The 22,176-nt window shown below is 40.9% G+C and overlaps 2 protein-coding genes across 3 annotated transcripts in view; one reads left to right on the plus strand and one right to left on the minus strand.

The window, feature by feature from the left end:
- Positions 1 to 3,042: 3,042 nt before the first annotated feature.
- On the minus strand, positions 3,043 to 17,387 carry LOC111875789 (WSCD family member AAEL009094). The gene is made up of 4 exons (XM_023872310.2): positions 16,951 to 17,387; positions 13,793 to 13,988; positions 9,518 to 9,769; positions 3,043 to 3,858 (listed from the first exon to the last, which is right to left on the minus strand). Exons 1-4 carry the CDS (start codon positions 17,050 to 17,052, stop codon positions 3,506 to 3,508), a joined length of 903 nt encoding a protein of 300 aa, XP_023728078.1. The 5' UTR covers positions 17,053 to 17,387; the 3' UTR covers positions 3,043 to 3,505.
- Positions 17,388 to 19,078: 1,691 nt separating this feature from the next.
- Positions 19,079 to 22,176, plus strand: part of LOC111875786 (zinc finger protein on ecdysone puffs) — a 29,731-nt gene continuing 26,633 nt past the window's right edge. Inside the window, exons 1-2 of one of the 2 annotated variants that reach the window (XM_023872305.2) lie at positions 19,079 to 19,254; positions 20,906 to 21,105. In XM_023872305.2, the coding sequence (XP_023728073.1) occupies positions 20,916 to 21,105 (190 nt within the window). In that variant the 5' untranslated portion in view covers positions 19,079 to 19,254; positions 20,906 to 20,915. Of the gene's footprint in view, positions 19,255 to 19,512; positions 19,588 to 20,905; positions 21,106 to 22,176 lie in introns of those variants that run through there. The other variant, XM_023872306.2, reaches the window with a different exon arrangement.

Consider the following 22,176-nt stretch of genomic DNA (forward strand, 5'->3'; position numbering starts at 1 on the left):
GACAACTACCTTTGTCTGGGACCCATATGAAGCTGTTCGTCCCCTGTGTCAGTTAATCAAGACCATTTTGAAATTTTCTACACTTGAGAAGGTCAGAGCATGTGGCAAAGATGGGGGAGATGAGAACTACACGTACATATAATTTTTTTTACCAGAAGACCCAAGGTGAAGTAAACCACTTGGATGACCGAGGCATGGATAGAAAAATAATATTACAGTGAATCTTAAAGAAATATAGTGGGAAGGCATGGACTGGATTGATTTGGCTGAGGACAGGTTCCAGTGACAGACTCCTGTGGAAACAGCAATGAACATTTGGGTTCCATAAAATGTGGGTAATCTCTTGAGTAGCTTAGTGACTTAGCTTCTCAAGGACTCTGCTTAATGTGTTATTTATCCTCATAGATTGCGACCTATCTGAATAGTTTTTGCTTTGATGAGACAGAATACAGTCTCCGAAACGCTATTTCTTAAATAAAAAGAGGACGCCGATTGACAATGTTGATAATCAGAACAATATCTTTCAATTTTTTTATGCTTCACATAATTCAATGAATTAAAAATTAGAATATTAAAAGTCCAAAAAATTACCCCCAAAATGAAAAAAATGACCTTAAACCTAAAAATGTCAAAAAATGACAAAAAATTACCTATAAGATTTACATTTCTGTAACCAGCAGCTCATATCTGAGATTTATGATTTATATATTTAAGAGCATCGCATAGGATACAAGGAAAAAAAGATGACATGTCATCAGAATCTGGGCCCTGGTTGTATGTAACAAGTTCCAAAACTTACAGTCACCAAATTATGATATACATGCTTCTGACAGGTAATATGTCCGAGTATAATTTTCAGGACATGACAAAAACATATTCTCAAGCATCAGAATAATTATCAAGTAGCAGTTTCTGCTGTATCAACTACATGTAATTTTGATCAGCTTTACTGTAGAGGAATTGCTTCATTATAAAACATTATACTAAGATATTTTGGTTTCAGTGTTGCACTGTCTTCACCATGTCAACTTTGAGCTGATCTCACTGACTCCATCTTGCGCTCTGCATGAGACAGACCTCTGCATTTTTTTTTAATAAAATGGTGATATACTTTCCTTCTATAAGTTTTTGTATTGTGTTTTTGCCTTGCAGCTTTTTAAATTGAATATAAAAGGAAGAGAATGAAATTACATCCCTTAGTTTAATTTTATCTGTGCACTTACAAAATTAACAGGAAAACCTGATAAATTCAGTTCACATGGTGTGACCCATTATCATCAGATGATAACACTCTTTGCTTTTTGCCCAACAGGTCTGGATTACCTATAAAATAACATACCAAGTTCACTCACTGAAAACGTAACTTAGAATGGAACCGCTTAAATTGCGGGCTGTTCAAGTCACAGTTTATTAATATTAGACTTGCCAGACCATTAAACAGTGATACTGATTTGTACTCAATTGTTTGATCGCACATGCTCTTTTAGAAAAATTGAGATATCTCCACATTTTCAATTTGTAGAAACCATCACTGGTCTTAAGTCTAGAACATGAACCAACTACACAGTGTATTTATTATCATACGAATATTATTGCACAAAAGTATTTAGATGGGCACCACTTACGCACATTATTGCACTAATCGATGAGATGGCCACATGTGTTTGTATGTGAAACTATGGAGCAACATTTTATACATTACATAATAAGTGGAACATAGAACAATGAAAACGTTCATGATGATAAAGTGAAGTCAGTAACATCTTTTGTCAAGGGAATGACAGTGTGTGGGATACAAATCGTCTTTTCTCATAGCAGCCATCAAATGAACAACAGACACACCAACAATCTAAATTTGCATTTATATTTTACAGTGCTTTCAGTTTCAGTGAATTAGATTCACCCATTAAGAACCAAATTTTAGACTGATATTCTAACCTTGTTCTTATGCAGTTACACTTTAGACCTATTCAGAGTTGATCATGACAGGAAAATTAGGAGCAGAAAACAAAAGACAGATACTGGAAAATATTCCTTTGCTAATAGGCCCATCCAGTTCTGGAACCAACTACCTGCAGATGCTTTAGGGACTCTACCCTGTAAACCAAGTAATTTTAGGAAAATGGTTAGGAAAGTGATAATGAAGTAATGAAGTGGTAATGAAGGTGTGGAGGAAATTATAAAAAATGCAGTGTAGTGAAGTGAAGTAAATTGTGGTGAGGATGTGAAGGGTACACAAGTATAGTGATGTGGAATGAAGGGATGGCCATGGTGAAATATTAGTGCATCAATTCGTGACATTAAGTTTTTCAATACTGTTACTGTTTAGTGTATAGTGTGCATATTTTTATTGATATTAATTTATATAATTGTAGTTGTAATTGTATTTGCATTGTGTTCATTGTGTGTAGTGTGTCGTTTACTGTTTGTGTACCTTTGTGTGCTTTGTTTTGAGCATAGTGTATTATTTTGTGTGCTGCTTTTTATTGTAGTACCACTGCCACCGGGTAAAAACCCATTTTCAGTTAAAATAAATAATAATAATAAAGTATTAGCTAAGAAATCCCTCCAGTATGTAGATTCATAACCAGAAAAGTATGATGCTACATGCTAGATGTCCTATAGACAAAAATCATTATCTACAAAGGAATGTTATCAAATTGCTAGTAATTCTGGCATTGTCTACACTATGATCATGTGACAGATAACTCTGGTATGTATATTCAGTGAAATTTTGATTTAATTTAATTTCGATGCTTAAGCAGAATGTCAATACAAAATGTAGTCTCAGCCACTTGAGAGCCATTATTTTAACTTCTTCTTAATAAATATGGTGTATAATAGTTCTTTGTAGGCCTAATATTAGTACCACAAATATAGGTATTAAGGGCTTCGTTTGGGGTCTGTTGGTGATGATTTAAAGAGGAACTGGCCTTTCTTGGAGCTTATCATCCTCTGATGATTATAATGTTCATTCATGGCTACCATCATATACCAAGCTGACAGAAGCACATAAGATTTTGTAGCATGCACACTTGTGTCTTTTTTTTTTTTTTGGTGATAATTGTGTGCCATTATTCAACTACGTTGAATTTGTGTTCTGGAAGTGAGCAATAAACTATGTAATAACCATTGTCTTTTGTCAATTATATTGTTGTCTGTTTTTGATATTATATATTCTAACCATTGTCAGAAGTCATGAGTACATCTTTCTGCATCAAAGTGCATGATGATCATTCACGTATATGCATTTATCAATGGCATTGACATCATTCTGTTGGTACTTGCCTTCCACTTTTCAGTTCTTTAGGCGAATTATGTCACTGTCTCAGTTCCTCATTCTTGGCATGCGCCTTAAAATTGCATGAAATCCTGCTCCAGCAATCAATGTCATTTCCTTTCATTTTTGCATAGAAGCTGATGATGACCACAGCCATTATCTTCACTCACATTATTCCTTCACCCAAAACTATTGTGATTCGTTTCATTACAAATGTCACTGTCATCACCGCATATTTGTCGATGTAACCTCTGGCCTGTGCAGAGAGTTGGCGATAGCCTCGTATACCACGTCTTGCTCCCTCTGCAGTGCTTGCTTCATGGTCGTTGTGAACGGGTCAAAGTTGACAACACGCCGTTTACGCCGATAAATACCTTCTTGGCGCTCCAGTGCACAGGCCAGATTCTGTTCTGACACATTGAGCTTGAGGAAGCGGAGCAGATCCTGCAGATGAACGGCAACATCTTCCAGCAGGTGATCATAGAATATGACGTGCATTGGACCAGTGAAGTTATGTAACCAGTCCAGGTTGGTCTGACGCCATGACGACAACTTATCTGCCACAAACTGCTGCCAGTCTGCAACAAGACAAGATGACTGGAAGTCAGTCTCCAAAAGCCACATTTCCTCAGTTACCTAATCATATCATCAGATCCTTCGGTGTGAATCTGTCTTTTCTGTGACAGTTTTGGGCATAGCATGGTCATGCGATACGCCTGTTTCTGTAACTCGGGTATCAAATGGAATGGAGTGTAGCATAGTTTTCAGAAACACACAGTTATATGCATCTGTTTGTCAGTTCCCAGATAAATTAGAGTGTCTGTACAATCTAACTCCTTGGAGTAGAGTTAATACTGGAACGTCATGGTGTGTTGGATATATTACTATGGGCATGTTCATCAATATCAGATACATATTTTGACCATAAAAACCATCTCCAGGCATTCTGTACATTTATTTTCAACTTTCTACTAAATATGTAATTTAATTTGTAAATCTTTAAATTTAATCTGACAATTTTCATTGTCAGATTTGTTTGCTACCAGGGTTTAAGTGTATAATATATATGGGGTATAGGGTGTCTGTTAAGTTTGTTATATCAATATAAATTGTGAAATAAATTTACTATAAACTGCTAATTAAGCAACTGCCATTCATTCAAAACTTTGTATGTTGAATGCTTATTATTCTTAATATACACGTACTACATGTAGTACTTAAATATCATGAGTTTGGTATTGTATCGTTCCTTATTTCGATAAAGGGTTGTATTTGGCTGCAGATTCTTGGTTTACCCCCTCGTTGGTGTCTCCACCTTATCGTGGTGAGGGGGTTTGAGTATGCCAAGGACCCTGAGAGCTATACCAGCGGTAGCGTAGCTACTGGAAGGGCCTCCCTTGCTGGACAGGTCAAAGGGTAGGCATCAGACGAAGCGAGACACCAAAAACTGATGTCGGAAGCAGCGTCATCAGTAGCGACTTGAAGCACAGAGCAAATGATGCTCGAGATGGTTCAAGTTCGTATAGCAGCAGGCGTGATCAGAGTGGTTTGAACGGCTGCTGTACTGCGATGTGGAAAGCAAATGGAAAAACTACCACATTATCACTTTTCCTGGATAGTCTCTTTCCAAAAACAGACATACCATGTATGTGAGATGTTTCCTCTGGAGGCAAAACAATCCGGAGTGGCGGATAGAAGTGACAAGAAGACGAGGAAGAAGACGTAAGAAGATGCTGGATGACCTTGAGGACAGAAGAGGATACTGTCATTTGAAGGAGAAAGCTCTAGATCGCATTAAATGGAGGAATTGTTTTGGAAGGGACTGTGGACCTGTCTTCCTGACAGATTACTGATGATGATGATGATCTTGGTTTGCATTGTGCTTCTTGTATGTTGTGTGTATGTCTTCTCTGTGATGCAGAAATCCCATAGTTTTTCATAGTTCTAGACGTATGTGGAAGACTTATAATCTATGTGCTATGGAATGGAGTTCTTGAGAAGATGCTAGTTACTCAGCTAATCAAGAAATTTCCTGTCCTTTATGGAACCAAAATATTAATAAGCGTCTTAGTATGAGGCTGCCACTGGATTATCCTGAACCATCTCAATCATATAGACATTCTTTATCTTTAACACTGTTCACCCAACTATACTAAATGTACAAATAGTCTCTAATTTACGGTTTGCCGACTGAATCTTGTACGCATATCATGTCTCTCCCATGCGTGCTACGTGTCCTTCCCATATCCCTCGATTTTATCACACAATATGTGATGCTATGCGTTACGAAATTTTCTTCTGCCTCCAATACTTTCCTCCTCCTACATCCTGTATTGTCCTTGGCTTTCTGCTCTTAAATGACCTGAGCCTTCAATCATCAGTTTTACATGTACTGACCGGCAAATTTCCATGAAACTATAGAGATTGTTAACACAGTGCCTTTAGTTAAGGGTTATTCTCTAAGGTCTAACTCTGTCATGAAGAGTACCAACGGAGCGAACCTGTGAGGTCTGAACAGCGTTAGCACTAGTATAGTTTCTTGGAGTGGGCTGAGACTGAGTCAACTTGGTAGATCGATCACTATTTGGCCTAATATATCAGTCCCAGATGACAGATTATGAGTATGGAGCAGTCGATGGAATGAGGATTGGCAGGGGAAATCGAAGTACTCGGAGAAAACCTGCTTCAGTGGCACTTTGTTCACCACAAATCCAACATTACCTGACCTGGGTTCGAACCCGGGCCGCCGCGGTGGGAAGACGGCGACTAACTGCCTGAGCTATGTCAAGGCTGTAGCACTCTTGTAAGATACTTGGTTTTCCGTACGTCAGTAGATGTTTGGAAAATTTATCTTTTACATTTCAGGAAAGTGGAAAGTGACAGCTTGAAATATGTTGGTTTGAAGAGGGTAACTGGCGTATAATTTTAATTCGATGCTATAGTTAGTTATTGGAGAGGGTGGGTTTCCCCATGCACTGAGACCTGTATTGGTCCATTATGCTTCCCTCTATGATTTCTACCAGTCTCTATATCCTACCGGTACTGGTGCTTACCATCAGTCCCGCCCAGCCAGCGAGACCGGCTCTACTAGCTGAGAGGTATCTATAATGCTTCCCCCATCTACCAGAGGTATTAGAGACTGCTGTTGGGCGGGAAACGTCCGTTAATTTGGCTCAGTGACCTCCTTTGGAGACATGAGGTTCTTTTACGTGCCGTAAAGCTACGACACGGGACCCACGGCTTAAAGTCCCTCCCGGAGGACTTGTTCCCTGAATTTTTCCGCCCTTAAAAATTCGACGACCTCCGCCGGGTATTTGAACCCGCGCACTACGAGTCATGATGTGGGAACGATACCTCTAGACTACGGAGGCCGCTAATTCGATGCTATAAATATACACATCTACTACTAGTCATTCTGTAACTTAAAACACTGAACACAGGCAGTCAGCGCCCTTGTTACGTAAAACGTACGTAGTTCGTGCTATCAGAAATAACATGCCGTAAGAGAAGAGCGACTTCCTATTGTCTCAGACGCCTAGCTTGTATTTAGACACGTCTGTAACAGAGTACACGTGATGTGAAATAGCATGGCACTTGTAACTCCATGCGCAAAACAACTACAGTATTTTGGTCTCACTCTCCTCTCTTCCCGTCCCTGTAACAGGTACAACGTGTTGAGCTTGCCCATACCCGAACGTAATGTCGAGTATGCAGCTTTCCTGTCTAGCATTCGAGAGGAATGTGGTTCAAATCTCGGCCCAGAAACCCATTTTCTGACTGAAGTTTTCTTATATTTCCTCAGTCACTCCAGGCAGATGTCGCTGTAGTCACAGCTGCTTCCTGCCATACTTTTCCAATTAATTATTTTATTATGTTGTATTTTAGCGTCCTGTTGCACTGATTTTCGTCCATGATATGTATGCAGTGTCCGTGTTTTAGTGCACTCAGTTTCACTTGTTATTTCACAACATGTTTCGGCACTATAGTGCCATCATCAGGTGCTCCATTTACGTTAATCTATTTCATTGCTTGCCATTATGTCAATGTAAAATTTAAAAAGTATTTAAAAATGTTCATCAATTATAATAAATATTTATATACTAAAAATTTTTGTTAATATTATTTATCTTATCTGTCCAAATTCTAACACCGCGCATAGTTCCACCACTATGGGAGTCGTTCCTCTTACTCTCAGTGTATATCGTGTCACGTGTTGTGTGTTCCCTGTTTGGTTGCGGGTGACGGACACTGCATACATATCATGGACGAATTATTTTATTATTCGACCCTGCTGTTTCTATAGTCTGAGCCTTGGTGGACCTTGGCCTATTTTTCAGATGCTTGATCTATATACAATCGGTAAGACTCTTTGGACGGGGGATCAGCCCGTCGCAAGGCGCTGCCTACTCAGAATAAATGCATACAGACATCCATGCATCGAGTGGGATTTGAACCCACGATCACAGTGTTCGAGCGGGAGAAGACGGTTCATGCCTTAGACCGCATGGCCACTGTGATTGGCTAAGTAAAGTGTAAATATATAAATATAACGACTCCTCCTACTGTCATGTCAGAGTGCCACGCTATTTCACGTTAGAGATCCATGAAATGAATCCATATTTCTGAGTGCATATCTTATGATTTAGGTTAAAAATATTGTTCAGTGTGTCATAATATAAAAAATATACAGGAATAAACTCGATTGGCAACAACAAAATGGAAGATGATGACGCAGTATAAAAGGCTTGAAATTACGGTTGTTTCTAGAAACATACGAGTATATATTCCGAATAGGCAATAAGGATCCAATTAGTGAGATTAACGATAAACATAGAACACAGTAAAGAGATTATTTGAGGAACATGCACAAATAAAACGTCTCTGAAGGAACACGGTAGTTAGTTTATTAACACTGAATAGGGAATGAAGGCTTCTTCCATATTAGTGTTCGCATTCACAACTCACAATCATCAAAACATACGCAACAACATTAAATGAACTGTAATGAATTATTGTAGACTGCATGCAAATCAGACACGATGCGTCATAAGCAATTATCGATTTCGCTCGCTTGTTTAATAGACAAGAGAATTTCAATTGTTCTCGGTAGTCACGAGCCGCCGCACCTCATGACGTCATACCTAATTCGCTAATAACATCTTAATCATCTGTGTACTGTGATTCGACAAGCAATTAGTGCCGACTGACCGTCCACTTCTGGTGCTATGTTTCATTCAGATCTTCATTTTATTTTGAAAATATTTTCAGCACGCATAACGGAAGTTCTGAGAAAAACTTATTACTCTTACTTTCCTTCACATGTTCCACTCGACGTGGTAAGGTTGGCGAGAATTGTGAATTAATAACTACAGAAATTAACGTCTATTTAAACTGTGCGCAACGTCACTACCCGGGCGGGGACTATCAGCGGACGGACAGTTTGCTCCAACATTCTCAGTGGCCTGCACACATTGGACCGTCAGTTCTGGAGGCCCTGGGGAAATCAAAACGCGGAAGCTGCTCTCAGTAACAAAACATTTAGGTTGTAACAATCCTATCCTTTTAGTCTGCTTTCCTAAATTTGAAAACATGAAAGTACACTTTTGATATCACCATGCTGTTTGCGAGTCTGTGTATCCTCCCGTATCAGCTTTCGAACGCCTGAAACAATTTCATGAAACTTAGTATATATATTACGGCACCTGAGCCCATCTCAACGGTGTACTTCACAAATCCCTTCCATCAGTCTGTCTGTATGTGTATCCCCTTATTGCTACTACACAGCGGCTTGGTGAAAACGTTTCCGCGGTAACGAATACACATAGAAGAATAGAAGAATTGTTGGACGCGCCGTGTTTTATGCGGTCCATGTCGTAGAACCACAAATGTTTGCTGAAATTGTAAACAGGTTTATAATCTCCCGCCGTAACGTCCATACTGGCTGTGGCACCGAACCAGACTTGTATGCGGTGAGTGTCGGGGGTCAAGTGACCACTTACCTTTACCTACATCTCATTCCGCAGTCTTGACTGTGTTAGGTGTTGCCTTTTAATCTCCTTTACTCCATTATATCGAGGAATTTTGAAAAAAGAAACGTATCTTCTTCCGTCCGCTATCATAATTTCCTTAAATGAGACCTGCTTTCCAAGCTTCAGGGACAGAAAGCAGAAAAATTATTCGCAGGAATAGGAAAAGACAAGAAATATATGGATTACATCGCAGTTTCTGAGTACTCACATTTGCCCTTATTCCGCCGATATCTGTCAGGAGATGCGAAGCCAATGTGGCCGCCACTTTGTCTGTTGAACTCGGCCTGAATTGCCGGCCCCGGACCTCGAATAAGGAGCACTGCTTTACTGAAGGGCCGGCGTGCTGCCGGGCCCCACTCGTGTGTCTTGACAACCGAGACAGATCCGTTCACCACTGATTCCGCGGGGAAGCCGTTCTTGAGCAGACCGTAGTCCTTGTACACGGACCCGGTGTATATACCTGCACAACACTAGAATGAAAACTTTGGAACACAGGGCAAAACGGACTAAATAATCAGTTCTGGGCAGAAGTAAAAAATAGCTCTGTATTCTGGGGTACAACGCCGAAGGTCTATTGAAAGTCTCACCCCGTTTCGAGGGAACGTCGTTTCCATTTTCAGGAACGAAAAGTAAGCCAAGCAAGAAACCATCCAGCTTGCCTTCTGATTCTGCTAGCTTAGTCGTCAACTCTGAAAATGGAAGTGTGTTCCTCCGAAATGTCACTACATGTATACTGTATACATAATAACAAGGATTCCAAAGTTAGATATGAGCCAGGATAGCTCAGGCTACGGTTTGAACGATTTGGGTTCAATTCCCGGCAGGAGCAAGAGACTTTTCTATTTTCTATAGCGTCTAGACAGACTCTGGGGCCCACCCAGCCTCCTATCCAGTGGGTACATTGGTTTATTTCCTCAGGAATAAAGCTACCTAGGAGTGAAGCTGACGAATAACCTCCACCTAGCTCCGAGGTCAAGAATTGTGTGGCTATACCTCCACTCCCCTGTATGTCTTTGTGGCATGGTACGTAATTAATTATGTTTATTGAATACGTCCAGAAATTTGCAGGTGTTGATTGCAGCTGTGACTCACCTTGTTGAGGGGCTAAGGCTTTACAAGTTACTGACGTTAAACGTGGGAGAGTCTCTAGTTTACTTAGTGGATGCATGGAGACCAGCAATGCTCATAATAATAATTTAATAGTAACAACAACTAACCCGATGGAGCTGAGTTCTTCTTGAGAAGCTGCCAGTCGCATAGATACTCAAGAATATCCCAATATTTTATGGAACTCGATGTTTCATTACCGTGTTCTCAGGCGTCTTCCACTGGTCCAATAATAATAATAAAGCTTATATAAGGAAGAAATTATTTGAAAATTAATTTCCTTTTCGGCAATTTTTATTTAACGGACAATATTAAAGGGACGCATCCCTTTCGCAAATAGGCCTAAAAGCGAAATTTCATAGTTCGCTGTGTTATTAGCGAAGAGCAGCAGTTCATGCTGGAAGGGAATTTGCGGATGCGGTGAACAGTTTTCCCGCAAGCGAAATCCAGCATTCTGTGATATCAGAGAGAGAGAGAGAGAGTGAAGCTTACATCGCTCTTGGGTCGTTCATTCGCTTCGCTCGCATAAAACTAATTGATGCTTATTTAGTTACGGGAATTAACATTTCGTTGGTGGTGTGCTTCTACTGTTTTGAACACCAATGATGGGTTTCGTGATGATAAGTGGGCACGGTTTTTGTTCAGATCTGCGTAACAGTTATGGTAAGTGAATCATATTAACGTTTAGCTGAATGGTTAGTGCTCTTGCTTTGTATTCGGAAGATGCCTTACTCAAACCTTGGTCAGGAGACGAGACAAGCTAACATACTGAGGAGTTTCTTGTTGTTTCCTTAAGTCCGTCCAAGATATAGAAAGAGCGTCTGAAGTTACACCACAACTGCTGCTTTCCGAGTCACTTCACTAATTAACCTGTCATTTGAAGCTATATAATATTTGAAACTCGAAGAGTAGTTACATAAAAAGATAAAGTTGCTCCTGTACTTAACTAATTAAGCACTATTCCATGAAGACGTATGGGGGAGTGGATGTGTAGATCCACATTTTCTTGACCTCGGCACTAGTTTGAGGTTTGTGGTCAGCTTCATTCCCCGGTCATTTTACCCCCACCCCCTCCCCGGTACCAATTGGATAAGAAGATGGACGAGCTCTAGAGCCGATCTGGACGATATGGCTAAGTGAAGAATCTTGCCCCTACCGGGACTCGTACTCCAACCCCTTGATCGTCCATCCGGTAGCCAGTCGCTATACCGACTGCGCTGTCCTGGCTGCTAGAGTGGTTACATAAGCCAAGAATAAATAAAAGGGTAACGTTCAAGTAGTTAAATGTCATTTCCCACTCAGCACCCCTATTCCCAGTGCAATAAAAGGGTTACACATTACTAATGGAGGGAGAACACCGTAGGTGTGAATAGCAAGTGTATCATTTGATGTCCCTACTGTGTATGAGCGCCGTCATCAGGTAGACATAGAAATTTGTTCTGTATTAAAATCCACAGGTGCTGATGATATTTTGCGTTATATCTTCTATATTTATGCACAAACTTGTGCCTGTTCTCGTGGATATCAGTCGTCTGTATATGGGGCATACCTCGGTGAAATGTACGTACAGTTACTTTCTTTATGTACGTTACTAACAAACATCATCTCCGCCGCAAGAAATCAATACTTATTCACTGGTCCATTCCATTCGCTGTTGTTATGGATTCAGAAATGTCATAATCATCGCCGTTTGGTCCCTTACAGATCACGCTCGAACGAAACAATTTTACATTACTGCAGTAAAGATAAAAAACAAACTCCGTGGTTTTAGTCCGTAAGCAAACTATACCGACCGAGCGACCGCCGCTTGTCGGCGAAGTTAGTGCCAACTTTAGCCGATAGAGGGTGTCGCGTGGTCAGCGCAACGAATCCCCGCGTCCGTTAATTTAGGTTTTCTAGACCGGAGCCGCTATTTCCTTGAAATAGCTCCACAGTTATCCCCACGAAGTGGAGTGGACCCCGTTCCAGACCCACTATTTCTCAGAAAATCTGGTAGCGCTGGGAATCGAACCCGGACCTCTGGATCTATAGGCAGGAACTCTGACCACTAGACCACAGGCGGTGCAGATAAAAGGGTAAAATTGTCCCTGAGCTAAATCTATTAAGCACTATACTAGGAAGATATATGGGGAAGTGGACGTTTAGATCCACCATTATTGACCTTGGCACTAGATTGAGGTGAGTGTCTTCTTCACAGTCCTGCCGCTTTGCCTCGGGGAAAGGGCCTCAGGTACCGACTGGATAGGAAGTTGAGTGGGTCACAGAGCCGGTCTGGAAGTTGTGGAGTAGTTTCTTAGTAAAAAAATGCAGAGTTGTTGGATGTTTCTTCATGCTGTTAGAAATGGATATTAGAGTTAATTTTACCGATCACACAACACGTGTTTTATTTACTGTCACACTACATGTTTCGACCTCAAGAGGTCATCCTCAGGTGTACGAACACAGTTGCACAATCACACGCAATCACATTCGTTTTCCCACTTATTTTGATCCTGTATCCTGTTCAGGTCCACGCACAGGATACAGGATCAAATAAGTGGAAAAACGAATGTAATTGCGTGTGATTGTGCAACTGTGTTCGTACACCTGAGGATGACCTCTTGAGGTCGAAACATGTAGTGTGACAGTAAATAAAAAGCGTGTTGTGTGGTCGGTAAAATTAACGCTAATATTGATTAAATACACAACAGGATGCAAGAAACAATTAAACTGTTAGAAATGGAACCAAAGTTGGTGATGTACATTCACGTATTTCCAATTATTTATGAATGCGGATCAGTGACTGCCAAAGTGAGACTCACGAATGCATCGTAGTACACGAAATATTTCAAAGAATGGCTGGAAAGCGTGACTGATTACGTCGTTTTGAGAGCTTATATTGGTAAAGAATTTCTTGACCAGCTCAGCGACTAAGCTTCTTAAGATTAAGTCATTTTCGATCAAATAACGTAAGCAGCGATGTTCCATTTGAAGAGTTCTATCTTCTGGGGTATAACGCAATATAATACGTTGAAAGTCAACCGACGTTTCGGAGGAACTCTTCATAAGCACCGCTGTGAGAACTTCAAGCCATACACGATATTCCATTTGTTTATTTTAAAGTAACTGCATTTGTTTTGTCTGTTCAAGTTGATAGGGTAAGACGTGCGCCCCAGTTTAATGTGAGTGTCAGGAAGGTGTCACATATGGAAGAAATTTTCGGGACAAAACAGATTTTAAATACAGTATCATGTTTTCCGATTTTCGAAAGGGTTGGAATGATAACATTTGGGAACTTCTGCACTATATAAAAATCACCATGCTTTTTGATTCCATAACAAATCTGATAAAGAACACACATCCGTGGAAAGTTTAGCAATATTTCTATTGTCCTTACCTGTGACCTGCTGTAGCAGATAGCGAACCCACGTGTTGCCGCTGCCGGGGAAGGAAGCCAGGGCCACTACAGGTCCTGGCTCTTCTAGGAATCGTAACGCCTGGCACCATTGCAACCGGTTGCGTCTCGGCGGGGGTCTGATGCCGCCCCCCAACACAGCTATTCCCCGAGACCGGCCCCCGGCTCCTTGGGAACCCTGTAAACTCAAGTTCACTAATAATAGATCATGACACAATGCATGCAAGTTTCTGTTGCCTCAGGTGGCGAATGAATGATGGATTCGTTAACTCAAGATTATTGTTACAGAATATCGAGAATGCGTAAAGATAGTTAAATTCCATGTTGTTAATAACCCAAAGAATTATAAAGACTGTTACAAAATCACGGCATTGAACCTGCTTCTCTGTTGAAGCCAGTACATATTACCGTTCCACGTCTCTCTCGAGATCCATTTTAAATATGTTCTCGCCTACTCTCGAGTCTCCCAAACTTCCAAGAAGTTCTGCAATCACAATTTCTTACTACTCCACTAAGTTCCATGCCACGCCCATCTCATCATATATGATTCAATAACTCTGTCATTAGTGAGAGAAACGTGAACATTTTGAATCTCTTCCTTACTTTTATTGGCATAATATTCTCTAACCTCCAGTTACGTCCTGTCTATTGGCCAAATATTCTCCTCAGTAATTTGTTCTCAGCTATCTCAATTTCTGTTCTTCCTTCAGAGCGAGAGATATAGAGGCTAAGATTCATAACTACATAGCCTGTACAACCGCAAGCAAAGCTGCTTTTCATATATCTCAAATTTCTGGGAAAGCACACAAAAAATACCATATTTTGAACTCAGTGGAAACAGGCGTGATATATCTAATGAAAAACTGACGTCTTGAAGACTCATAACGCCGTGTAGTCCGTTGAATGTCAACCGACATTTCGGAGGAATATGTCACCTCCATCTTCAGGGTCGAAGAATAAACCAGGCAAGTGGAAAGGAAAAGACATGTTCGTCTGTAATTTCGGTTCACTTTCAACGGACTACACGACGGTTATATCCCAGAAAATAGACCTCTTCATAACCACCGGTGTGGGAACTTCAAATCCCACAATTGGGATCTTTTTGCGCATATCGAGGCCATATAGGAACTGAAGATTATCATGAAACGCGGCAGTCATAATATTCAGGCTGGCAGGGAATCCAATACGCATGTTCCCGTAAAGGATCCTGGTTGTAATATCTAAAAGATATCGCTTCATTGGCTCTACAGTCGCGTTCGAGTCTTCGCTTCTGAGCACAGAAATTTCCTGAGTCCATTTCAGACGGACAATAGCATCTCGTAATTGAGGGATGTGGTCTCTACTTACATATGGCGGCATAGAAAAACTGGTACCGGATTCGATTATAATCGAAATTAATTATTTTCAGACCTTAGGCTTTCTTAACTGCTTAAGTTACATAACAACCAGTGAGACGAAAAGATAATCATGAATGGTGAGATAAGAATTTAGAAGAAGGCGATCGTCACCTACTACAAAGTACTCCCATCGTTCGCTTGAGAAAACTGAGAAACCACAGTCAGTATATCCGGTAACTCGACTGAGATTCGAACCGGGAACTTCTCGCATCGCCTATAGGACGGTACCGCTACGTCATCCTCATTGGCAAGAGGGACACGAATGTGCAGACTGTTTCCAGTAGTGTGCATCGTTAGACTGCCCATCCAATTTGTGGAAGGAAGTGGCTGTTTACGCGTAGCAGGACGCTCCACATAGTCACCGTTGTGAGAACCTCATACCGAGCGAAGTGGTTGTTGTCTGTGTATTGAAATTTCCAGCAGGGATCATAGAAAACTACGAAAATTATCAAGCTGATATCTCGATTGACTATTGCAGTGCAAGTAAGATGCATTCTGCGGAGCTCAGATTGGAGCTAAACCTCCGGGAATTCATGTGGCACGAGGCCGGGATTCGTAGCAGCTTCGTGGGAGCACGGTCCCCTGAAAGGCGGTGAAATTCTTGACTACTTGAGCAGCTAATAGCTTCACCAAAATGACTCTGCTCCGTAGAAGTTAGTACCTAAATTTGTGGTTTTAATTTGACCCTTAAGCTTATAACGTCTACTTTTCATAATGAAGTGTGCTGTGGAATATGTAATTGTACTATGATGACACTAAAGGAGTCGTTTCCAGCTGGTTTGTAAACTTAGATATCTGCAGGTCACGAATCTTGCTGAGAACCACAGACGTACGAATCGATATGGTTTTAGAATACTACAGTACTGTCATTATGCTTTCAAATTTGTTACACAGAACAATAGATACATCATTTATAGCTCATAAACTTAATTACCTGACTTTTGAAGCTTTTTGTGCCGTCAGTGTGCAAAGTCGTTCACGACACAAAAAGCTCCAAAAGTCAGATCTGCACAGTACAACAGGATGCTGAAAAAAAGAACTGTAAGCTTAAATGTGCTTTGTTTTCGGATATTCATGGATCAGGGATGTCCAAACCAGGAGGACAACTGTTCTGGGTCGTCGATCAACGCCCCATCCCCCAGTCTGCACCATATTTTATCTTCATACGTTCCAGTTCTGTACGCCAAAGTTCGCCCCTGGGGTCAATAACTTTCTCGACATGGCAAGAAAAACATTTTCATAATCCCTACAGAGATTCGACCGCCTCGAATTTTGTTACCCGTGGAAATGTTTAGAATATATGGACTACATTCACACCCTCTCCCCTTCTTAACTGTAGCTTGTTTGCGTGTGTGAAATTTAGAAAGTTTTCTGATAGAAAACACAGAAGTTAGTAGTCAGACTCCACCTCTCGTCGAGGAGGAGACACCATTTCAACATGCAGAAGTCTGGAAATGGTAAAAATATAGTAATGGTTCTGGAGGGGGCCCGATACCAAGAACGACTATCCTGGCGAGGACCAGCAGCAATTTACTGGACTGGACTGGACTCCTAAAAACATAGCCTGCCACTAGATTCTATCCTGAGCCACCTCAACCCGGTTAACCTCACAGCATAATTCTCTAAGCATATTATAACGTTATCCTGGAGACAGGGTGTTATCTTCGTTTCCTATTAAAAGTCCACATGAATTTTAGTAAAGAGTAGAAAAAATATAATTTTATCAAAATCCATTAGATTGACCTTGTGCTGAGCATCCAGGGTGACAGTTGATATGAGCAAAACTCCTGCCAGATATAAGGTCAGCAGGACCCCCAGGGCGCACACCCGGCCCCTACACAGCATAACTCCATCATCTGAGACCTCAGGCACGACACACGCGCAGTTCGGTCTTCATTGTGAACATAACCTGTGCGAGGTAAGCAGATAGGACTAGTTGGACGGCGGCCAGGCTTCCAGCATCTGTGTTGTCGTCATGGCAACGAAAATCTCCCAGATCGATAATGACGACGGTCAGTAATCTCGGGATTTAGCCCCGAACTAGGCCCCTCACGCTCAGAGTTTTGTATGAACTAACAGAAACGACTAATTCATTTATCACTGTTCGTGAATCACTATTATTACGGTGTACCGTCACTGCTTCAGGATGCGTCGCGACGCTGCTGCTGTCATGACGACGCCTTTCGACACACTGAAAGGTGAGCGCCGCCTGACTGAAGAGAATCAATACCCCTCCATCCCCACCACTGGTGGTACCATCCGTCCCTCCCTACCCAAAAACATGCTTATAAATTAATATACTCTGAGTTTGCTAGCGGGGCGAATCTGTTCTTTTCTGATCGTTAACGAAAGCGACTCAATGTGTGCGTATTAATCATCGAACTGAAATGATATTCAGCTCAGGTTGTAGAAAACAGCTTATATTGATAATACGTGAATGGGCGGTGGACAAGGATGTATCTAAGTTCTCATATGAGATATACTATTACAATATTAATTAACATGCCCCACATTTGATTACATAGACTGATAGGCAATCCATGATTTTAGCATAGATTTTTGCCCTGTCACAATAATGTTTTATCTTAACGTTGTACTAAAACAAAGTCCATTTTCATGTCCTAGGTATGTAGTTGCTAAGAAATGTTGAGCCTGAACAGTTCTCCAAGTACCGACGTGGGTGTACGTGTCAAAGTTTTATCTAAAACAGCTTCCAGCAGTATTATGCGCCTTGGCCTCAGGGAGCCCAAACGAAAATGGCAGTATTACATCTGCAGCGGAGCACGTCCTACAACCAGATTTTTAGTCTGTTGAGTTGTATGTTTAAATTTCAAATTTCGGCTTCAGTTGTATAATATGTTGATACCGTGGAGAAAGACAGTTCGCTGAATGAGTAGTCGAATTCCATTTGCTACTAACAGAATATTCTATAGAATACACACCATTAATTCACCATTCGGTGAAATCTTCTGGCTACTGACGAAAAGAGCAGTTGCTCAAAATGATATTTCTTCCAATTACTTGTTTATGCCCTCGACACCCTTTGCCTCCTGATATCAGGACACCACTTCTTGTGATATTTATGACCATATCGGCATTGATTTCGCCTTGAGATTTGTGGGCAAATCCCTACACTCGTCTCGGGAATATTTTGCTTGTAATACAGGCGTAAACGCTTAATTGTTGAATGCCGATATCGCAGTTGGTCAAATATTTGCCATCGTTTGTAGACATCTCTATTTCAAATATCAGTACTCTGAAATGGCCCCAGTATATTATAGTAAGATGATCCTACGTGAATTGGTTATTTTTAAGACACCGTCACTATCGAGACTATATAGTCTGACTTGAATAAATTTGTTTCCCATGTAGCATGAAGTTTCACCTCGTGATCAGGTTGTAATCTGGGGTAGTAGAGGAAAGAGATCTAAGGGGATTCCCTGAGAAAGAGAAGGGAAAACAGGCAAGATAAAAGCGACGATTGTCAGAAGATAAGAACGATTAGCGATTCCTTGTCCGTCGACCGGTATATTGTACACGTAAAATGGAAGCAATACAAGGAGAATTTTTTTTTTATCTTCTAGCATATTACGCCTTTAGTCCGTTGAAATTCAACAGGCATTTCGGATGATCATCTTCGAAAAATAAGCCAAGCAAGAAACCAACATAAAGCGAATAGCAAGTAAAGTTGGTCGGTTGACTTAACAGACTACACGGTATTTTATGCCCATAGACAGAACGCCTCATACGCGGCGCCGTGAGATCCAGCAAGTACATATTGATATCACTGGCGAACTGTGCGAGCTACTCTCTGACCACGGAAAGTTTGTAATCTATGGACGCAAGAGACCACGGTGTACCTACAGCTATTCTCGCTAATTGGTAATTTTACTTTGCAACCTGTATCGCGTAGATATTGTCCGTGATTGGTGGTGAAGATCAAGGCTTGGCGTATGTGTAGTTCGTCGTATATAAATTGTCGATAAGAGTTTTGTGACAAGTTAAGCACCCCCTACGTGTTTATGCAAGTACAATAAGTAGACACAAGTGAGTAATATCAATGTTTGTTCGGCGAATGTGTAATTGTACATATATATTAGACTATTGTGAATTAGAGTGGTATCAATATGTCTGATGCTGGTACGTTTTTGTAGGAACATGTAATAGACTGCTCCTTTTACATTTACGAGTTCGTTATATATTTTAAGTATTTTTAAATTTTTATGTATACGTATTTTCTTAAGCCTACAGACGCCATGCCACCAAGTAACTGTAGGTCGTATTCGTCGGTCGCCATTTTGAAGATTTGTTAATACAGCTCGTGAACGTAACGCGGTACCGGTTTTTGGAAATACAGATTTTAAATTCACTAAAGTTAAGGTTTGTAATACTGTTAGCGAATGTTCATTGTTAAGATTTTAAGGTCAGTAATACTTCCAGCACTGCGTAACTAAGTCACTTTTTAAAAAAATTATATTTATGTTCTTAGTACGTAACTTGGTTTAATTATTGGTTTAACACCCCCTTGAATTAACTCAAGATTATACAGTGTTAGGTGACGGAATGATTTGTTGAAAGGAAGTAGTTGGAAGAAATGGAGGCATAATTTAACCTAATATGGTGGCATTTGCATGAAGGAACCAACAAAAACCGCGAATAATGGTGATCACGTGGATGTTTTCTTGCAGAAATTCGAATTTCGAAGCGTGTTTCAACTGCTCAGGCGCGAACCGTCCCGAGCATGGTGTTTTGTTCGCAGTGGATCGTAAATGAAGTAATTCAATGTTACGTATTTAAATTGCTGTTTATTAATTTTCCTTCCGGTTTTGAAGAAACAGGAGTGAAAGGGGTTCATCCCATTTCCCAGAGTTTTCGAAAGTTAGTAAGACTTTGTTTCATTCTTACTGTTGTGTATGAAACAAGTCGTGCTTTTTGTGATCAGATTTTTGTTGAAATAGTAATTAACAGATATCTCTAGTATCCAAATTGGGGGGGGGGACACTGGGCAATTTGCTTGACTAAAAATATCGATGTTTTGTTGCTTTTACTAGGAACCTTGTGTATGCCCATCTCCCAGTCTAGGCACAAGAAATTCAAGATAATTCTAATGGGTTTGAATGTGATCAATAAGAAGGAAAGTTAGAGTCGACGAAAAGCACAATAGATCATTGAAGGTTGCAGTGCGTGGGCCGGTTTTTATGGCCCACCCCTTACATATGGTAGACAAAAATATAACCACACCTCTGATTAAGAGCAGCATGCTTAAAAATGTTTGAGAAAAGTTTATATGTTTCTGTATAATATGGTTTGCAGGTAATTAATTGGCCTTTTCATGAGAACTGAGATCTCAGTGTCATCAGCACTAGGTCTGCAGAAGAATAAGCACCAGCATTTTGGAAGAACTTTCCACCTCCGTGTTCAGGGTAGAAGAGATGCTGCTGTACCCTGAAGATAGAGGCAGCTGGTTCCTTTGATATAGTTGTATGAATCTATGCAGATTCCTCCTACAGATTTGAATTTGCTGGTAGCTTGATCCAGGTTAATTCAATCACCTTTTATTGACACCTTCATGCTACCAAACATTGTTACATCCCAGCAGGTGGCCATAATCTAACGGTCTAACAAGATGGTCTCGTAGTGATTTCATGTTCTGTTAGAAACCAGTTTTTCACTTCAAGTTCTATCTACATGATTGCAGAATTGCAGTGATGTCTCGTGGCCGAGGTTTTAGTGGGAGGGGAAGTTCATTCCGTGGGAGAGGAGGATCAGATGGTGGCAGCTGGGGTAGCGAGAGCAGCAGCCGTGGACGAGGTGGATTTTCAGGTCCTTCAAGAGGGCGCTATAGTTGGTACAAAGAACATTCCTCAAGTTTTGATTCTCGAAGCAGGTACCCATCAGGTAGTGTACAGAAGTTTTTGATAATGTATTGTGTGCATGTGCATGCATATATGAGAGCTGGAACTTTAATAGTGGCAACTATTTATTTACAACTGATACAAAATAGATGCATCTTTCAAAGTTTTACTGTCCAGCAATGTAGGCACCAGAATTGTGTACAACCCGTTGCCAGTGATGTGGAAGTCGTAGGATACCTTTAGCAGTGCCTGTTGTGTTGATAGTTCGAATGGAGTGGTCTACTGCCTGAAGAATCTCTGGAACAGTTCTGAAGCGAATGCCACGAAGTGGTTCCTTCATCTTAGGAATCAAGTTGAAATCATAAGGGCTTAAGTCTGGGGAATATGGTGGATGGTACAGCACTTCCCAGACCCATCGATCGAACAGATCAGCCACAGTTTGCCAATTCTGCATTCCATCAAATCATACAGAACCCATCGTGATGAATTTTTTCTCATGCCCAGGCATTCCTTCAGAATGTGAAGCACAGTTGTATGCGCTAATTCTGTCTCTCGGGCCAGCTCATGAATTGTATGCCATCTATCACTCTCCTGAAATGCAGAAAGAGCATACGCTTCTTCACTGACTAGGACGACCTGGCAGATGCGTGTCTGCCACATTTTGGCATCCCTCTGGCACATTCAGTCTTTATCCAGCTCCGTTCCTGTTTCAAGAACATTGTGACAACATACATTGGATCACTAGCTAACACGAGGCTCTGTTCTTCTCGTTACTGCACATGCGTGTAATGTGGGAAGGGAGAGTCCATTTGCTCTGAGGTAAGGAAGGTATGTATGTATCTATTATTATTATTATTATTATTATTATTAGAGGGGGTGGGTTTCCTCATGCACTTAGAACAGTTATTGGTCCATTGTGCGTCTCCCTTTAATTTCTACTGTCGCCATACTGGTGCGTGCTATCGGCCCCATTCAGCCAACAAGGTCCGTCCTCGGTACCTGATATTTCCCCCATCTACCAGAGGCATTGGAAACTACTTGGGCGGGAAACTTGTTGCCAAATTTTGCTCAGAGGTCTCCTAGAGACATGAGGATCTTTTACATGCCCTAAATC

This window comes from Cryptotermes secundus, unplaced genomic scaffold (genome assembly GCF_002891405.2).
Source record: "Cryptotermes secundus unplaced genomic scaffold, Csec_1.0 scaffold949, whole genome shotgun sequence".
NCBI lineage: Eukaryota > Metazoa > Arthropoda > Insecta > Blattodea > Kalotermitidae > Cryptotermes > Cryptotermes secundus.

Bases quoted from the DNA above. Each gene is read 5' to 3' on its own strand.
- LOC111875789 (XM_023872310.2), bottom strand. From the start codon at position 17,052: ATGCTGTGTAGGGGCCGGGTGTGCGCCCTGGGGGTCCTGCTGACCTTA. The intron at 9,770-13,792 runs GTAAGGACAATA...AGTGTTGTGCAG, and splicing joins TCTGCTACAGCAGGTCACAG to GTATATACACCGGGTCCGTG. The intron at 3,859-9,517 runs GTGAGTACTCAG...GTCTTGTTGCAG, and splicing joins TCGGCGGAATAAGGGCAAAT to ACTGGCAGCAGTTTGTGGCA.